At 55.0% G+C, this 5798-nt stretch overlaps 1 protein-coding gene across 1 annotated transcript in view; it reads left to right on the top strand.

Moving 5' to 3' along the window:
• The first annotated feature begins 1591 nt into the window (after positions 1-1591).
• MLC1 (modulator of VRAC current 1) overlaps positions 1592-5798 on the top strand; it is a 25909-nt gene continuing 21702 nt past the window's right edge. Inside the window, exons 1-3 of the mRNA XM_026448140.1 lie at positions 1592-1715; positions 1892-2127; positions 3725-3814. Coding sequence (XP_026303925.1) covers positions 1951-2127; positions 3725-3814 — 267 coding nt within the window. The 5' untranslated portion in view covers positions 1592-1715; positions 1892-1950. The remainder of the gene's footprint in view (positions 1716-1891; positions 2128-3724; positions 3815-5798) is intronic.

Here is a 5798-nt window from a genome sequence, read left to right as displayed (position 1 = left end):
CCATAAATGTTTGTTGAATGTTGAATGATGATGGAACGTCAGCAGGCAGAGGGAGGAAGGGCATTTTAGGAGCAAGAATTTGTTGGAAGATCGTATGAAAGAACAGGGCCTGTTCTAGAAACTAGCGTTGCCAACGGTAACATGGGAGCATTTCCCAAGTGACGACTTATGATCTGAGAAGTTGAGGCGTTTGCTCCGCAACCTCTGGTTCAGGGAAGCTTGTTTGCATTTTTAAGTGGAGAACTTTTGAAAGAAAAAATGTTGAAATCCGATTAACATTTTTTTCCAAACAAAAAGAAACACAGGAGGATTCGATCCAGTTGGACTAATTCCCACTAATCCCGTTTATCGCTTTAAAAGACAGAAAAGAAGTTTGGGAGGTTTCTGAATCCATTCAGAATAGTTCTTGACTTCATGGATTATAGTTTGTGAAAATTATTTCTCATCCTTGCTGGATTGAAACGAAGACAACAGAACATTGGCTGCGGTGGCTGGCACGAAATTAACCAACCCTAAAATATTAGTATAGCTTAAACTTTCGTTTACTGCTAAAGATTTATCACTGCTGTTTCCCGTGGGGATCTGGTTGAGCAAAGTGTTTTGAGCTGCATTTATGTGTACTTGATACTTACTCGTTTTGATCGAGGTAATTTAGTGGGCATTTTCACTGGGGTGGGGATGCTTGCATATGTAATCTTACTAAAAGCTAATAAAAGCTTATTAAAAGCATCTTGCTTGATTGAAACAAAGACAACAGAACATTCCATGGTCTGGAACCTGATGACTTTACTCAAGTTTTAATGTGGGTTCATGGTTTAAGGAGCTGGTTTTTCAGAAACTTTGGTTTGAGCCTTTTTACAATGTGCACAAAGAATCTGTCGCTGTAACTGTCAGGGTGCCAGTGTCTCTGGGCGACACACATTGCTGTGGTTTTTCTCTGCTTGGTGAGCAGAGATAAAGGGAGCAGCGGGACTGGGCCTACCAGCCATCCAGGCTGCCCACACAAACCACAGGGCCGAATCTGGAGCAGCCCAAGGGCCACACAGCTAAGCCGAGTGCGCGAATGCTGACCTTGTGAAGGCGATTCCCACCATGTGGCTGTGGGGGATGGAAAAAGGCTGCTTGGAAAGATGTATGAGACCTTTGAGCAAACAGCTATGTTTCAGAAACAGGGCCTGCTCAGAATGTGTATTTGGTGGGATTCTAACCTTAGGGACGCTTCTTTCTTCTGAGATACCTGAGGTCTTTAGCGAGTGACACAGGAAGGCCCTTCCTTTCCTAGTTGGGTTCTGACAGCTCCCAGGCAGTGGTTTATACAACCAACATGAAACATTTCTAGGATCCACCCAATTCCTACCCTCATTGATATTCAGGAAGCAGCTCTCCTGCCCCTGCCTTCAGCGCAAGTTTGCTGAGCTTTTGTTTAATTTGTGAATAGTTCTTGCTGGAAGTCCCTCACCCAGAGACCAGCGCTCCCAACTGCCGAGCAGCGGGGAGGTAAGTGCTCAGACATTAAGCCGTTAAGTAGAGGCGTATTTTCAATCTCTTGTTTAGCTACCAACTGGAGCAATTTAATGTGCTTGAGTCCCCCGCGTGATGGGTGCATGGATGAACTTGCCGATGGAAGTTGTCAGGTGTTGTTGCACCAGGAGGGCCCACATGGATCAATGAGGCATTTAAAGCGTAGAATCTCACCCTGAACCCAGACTATTCAGGTCTGTTTTTCCAGGAAAGTTATTTTTTTTCACATTTAGATTCAAGTGCTCATTTTCTTCTTCAAATTTAGAGCACTTCAGTATGAACAATATCTCTTCTGTTAAAAAATATTTCTTGGAAACAACTTATTGAAGTTTCTTCAGAGTGGTGAAAACCAATGATAATTTTATTCCAGATAAAGAACTGGTGACACGTGGCTGTACATTCAGCACAGCTGTGGTGTCCCCAAGTGCCATGACCCAGGAGTCATTCAGAGACGAGCTGGCCTATGACCGGATGCCCACACTGGAGCGGGGCCGGCAAGACCCCGCCAGCTACGCCCCGGACACGAAGCCAAGTGACCTGCAGCTGTCGAAGAGACTGCCCCCCTGCTTCAGCCCCAAGACGTGGGTCTTCTCCGTGCTGATGGGGGTGAGTAGCTCTACACTAAGACCTTGGAGGGCCACGAACACCTGGTCCCTCTGGTGATGGACTGCGGTGCCCTGGAGTCCCAGGTGGGACAGAAAGAGCAACTCTCAGACTAACCTTGATGCTGCAGAACTCTTGGGTGCTGACGAGCTTGTTTTGCTTGTGTTTTCAGTTATTTTTATTAATTTATGGGTGTCTGTTGTGCCAGCCTCGAGCTGCTCCAGGCTGTGGCTGAGTCCCACCAAGGCAGGGACAGTCCCGGGGCCACCCATGGGCCCCGGGAGCCTCCATGACCCTCGGCTCTGGGGGTCCAGAGTCCTCCGAGGGGTCACTTGCAAAGGTGGGAGGAGGTGTCTCAGGCCCTCAGGTCAGGCCTCAGTGAGAGAACCTCAGGGACCTCCTCCTCCTAGGGAGAGCCGCAGGGGCCGGCTGGGAGGGAGCTGGTGCATAAAGGAACAGGCCTGGGGCGGACGGGCAGCGCCAGATGTCCGAGGGACTTCCCTGGGGTCCTGGCCATTCCCGGCACCGTCGTGGGCACAGAGATGATTGGCGGAGCCACTTGGGCCTGAGTGTGTACAGCTGCTCAGAGCCAGGCCGCAGGACAGGCCTCTCTGCAGGGACTCCAGGTTCCCGGCAGCTTGGGCTGAGAATGAGATCTAGGCCGCAATCGCTCCCCTCCCTGTGCCCTCGCCTCTGCCAGCAGCCCCTGCAGCACCCACAGTGGTCCTGTCCACCTCCCATGGCCTGAGCATGCCTCACCAAGACAGGCGTCTGCCTCGGAGCTGGGGACAGGCGGCTCCCGGGTGGTGGCGGCCATCTCCGGGCTCTGCCCTCCTCCACCCGGTGCCCTGGACTTGGTTGCAGCCCCTCCCCTGCCCAGGCCAGGTCCCCTCTGCCCCAGACCTCGCTTCCTCTGCCAGGACCCTGGGTCCCAGTGACCTTTGACACTGACTCCCCTCTGTCTCACCCCTGTGGTGCTGTGCGTGAGAGAGAGCCCCCTCCCTGCCTCACCCCTGCGGTGCTGTGCGTGAGAGACAGCCCCCTCCCTGCCTCACCCCTGCGGTGCTGTGCGTGAGAGAGAGCCCCCTCCCTGCCTCACCCCTGCTAGGGTCTTCCCAGCTTGGAGCCCCTAGGCCTGGAGCCCGTGCCTGGAGGGATCTTCTTCCATATCTGGAAATTAGGTTCTGCAGACGGAGGGGGATGGGCAGTTGCTTTCCAGTCTCGCGTCTGGACCTGAGTATGAGATCCACAAGACTCTGTACACACAACATGTTGGGACAGGGGTATTTTGTGGGGAGAGGTGCCATTCCTTGCTCTAAATATTGGCAGATCCCCTTCCTTCTCTCCTCCAGATAACAGCATGGGGGTCCATGCTCGGACATGGCTGGGGGAGGCTGGTCCATATACTGGGCTGCAGTGGGGCTGCGTCTGTCCTACAGGAGGAGTCCAGGTTGGGCGGGCCCCGGGTGCAGGTGCGGTTGATGCTGGGGGCCGTGGGTGAGTCACCAACACGCAGAGACAGTGAAGTGGAAGCTGAAAGGTCGGTGTCCAGCCGGGGACGGGGTGCGTTGTAACCTGGGCTTCTGTCGCTGTCTTGCAGAGCTGCCTCCTGGTGACCTCAGGGTTTTCGCTGTACCTGGGGAATGTGTTCCCTGCCGAGATGGATTACTTGCGCTGTGCTGCAGGCTCTGTAAGCAGCTTCTCCAGGCCTCTTCCAGTGCCCGAGCTCGCTGGCACATGCTCAGGTTTCTTTGCTCTGAGATGTGCAGGTTTCTGTCACCTGTACCTCCTTCAAATCTCCTCATATGGGCCGGGCACGGTGGCTCACGCTTGTCATCCCAGCACCTTGGGGGGCGCAGGCAGGCGGATCACCTGAGGTCAGGAGTTTGAGACCAGCCTGACAAACATGGAGAAACCCCATCTCCACTAAAAATAGAAAAATTAGCCGGGCGTGGTGGCGGGCGCCTGTCGTCCCAGCTACTCGGGAGGCTGAGGCAGGAGAATCACTTGAACCCGGGAGGCGGAGCTTGCGGTGAGCCGAGATCGGGCCACTGCACTCCAGCCTGGTGACAAGAGTGAAACTTCAACTCAAAAAAAAAAAAAAAAAAATCTCTTCATATGACTTTAGTTTCACATAGGATCCATCACCTTTGAGAATTACCGACGAAGCACGTCTGAACCTTGCTCTGCAGATGCCTGTGCAGGGAATTGCACGTTGATTCTGACCCTGTGGCTGCATCTTGCCAAAACTGGCAGCATCTGCCCTCAGGGGACTGGGACTGGGACCTGCGCCCCACACCCTTCCAAAGCTTCATGCTGTGCTTCTAGAATCTTATATGGTGCCAAGGCTGGTGGGGACACCCACTGATCCTCAGAGCAAAGGAGGACAGACGACCGCTGACCCCTGGTCCTCTGCGAGCCCCGGTCACTACCTCTCCAGCATCCCCGCAGCTAGAGCACAGTGCTGGCCGACCCCTGGGCTCTGGCCCACAAGCCGCTGACCCCATGCCCCTCCTGCTTCAGCCAGTTCCGAGCACTCCCCTCCTCTCGCTTCCCCTCCTCTCGCTTCCCCACGCCTGCTGGGTCTCTGGCCCCTGCCCTTTCTCTAGGGACACTGTTGGTGACTGTCCCCAGCAGCGCCCCCCAAACGTCCTAAGAACAAAGTGGACGCCCCGTCTGGTGCCGTCCTGGGTCTCTGCTCCCTTAGAACAAAGCTCTTTGGGGCAGGTGACTCGTCCCACCCTGCTGCCCTCTCTGGAAGCTTCTCCGTGGCCTTTGTCCTCGCCATGGGAGCCGCCCTTGTCCCAGTGGAGCTGTGGGCTGTGCCCCTTCAGCTTCAGCGGCCGCTGGGTATGGGCAAGTGCCCACCCGCGCCCAGCCTTGGCCCCACTTGGCCCTGCCCCCAGCCTTTCTTCTCTAACCTGGGCCCTCGTGGCACCTGAGTGGGTGCTGAACTGAGCCTGACTGTCCTGGCCCCAGCTCTGCCCCTCACTCAGGCCCCAACGGGGCTTCTCCCGCCTCCTCACCCAGCACTGCTGTGCTCAGCCCCTCAGACGCCCCTGCCCGCACCCCCGCCTCAGAGACCGGGGTCCCACAGCTGCAGAAGCAAGGGCCACAGGCCTGGGCTGGCCCGACTCCGCCCACCTCCCTGCCCCTGACGTCCCAACCTCCATCCCTGGCCCTGTACTCCTAGCCTTGGTGTGGCCCTTTGGAGACAAGAAGGCCGAGGGGCTCTGGGACTCCTTTCGGCCTCCCTCACACGCAGAGTCTTGCTCCTTCCTTCGCTCTTTCCTTCCTCTTTTTCTTCCTTCCTTCCTTCCTTGATTCCTTCCTTTCTTCCTTCCTTTTTTTTTTTTTTGGATGGAGTCTCGCTCTGTCGCCCAGGTTGGAGTGCAGTGGGGCGATCTCAGCTTACTGCGACCTCCGCCTCCTGGGTTCAAGCAATTCTCCTGCCTCGGCCTCCTGAGTAGCTGGGACTACAGGTGCCCGTCACCAAGTCAGGCTAATTTTTTTATATTTTTTAGTAGAGACAGGGTTTCACTATGTTGGCCAGGCTGGTCTCAAACTCCTGACCTCATGACCCACCTGCCTCCGCTTCCCAAAGTGCTGGGATTACAGGTGTGAGCCACCGCGCCCGGCCTCCTCTTTCTTTTCTTTTTCCTTTCCTTTCCTTT

This window comes from Piliocolobus tephrosceles, chromosome 19, assembly GCF_002776525.5.
Source record: "Piliocolobus tephrosceles isolate RC106 chromosome 19, ASM277652v3, whole genome shotgun sequence".
NCBI lineage: Eukaryota > Metazoa > Chordata > Mammalia > Primates > Cercopithecidae > Piliocolobus > Piliocolobus tephrosceles.
This window is presented reverse-complemented; position numbering and strand designations above follow the sequence as displayed.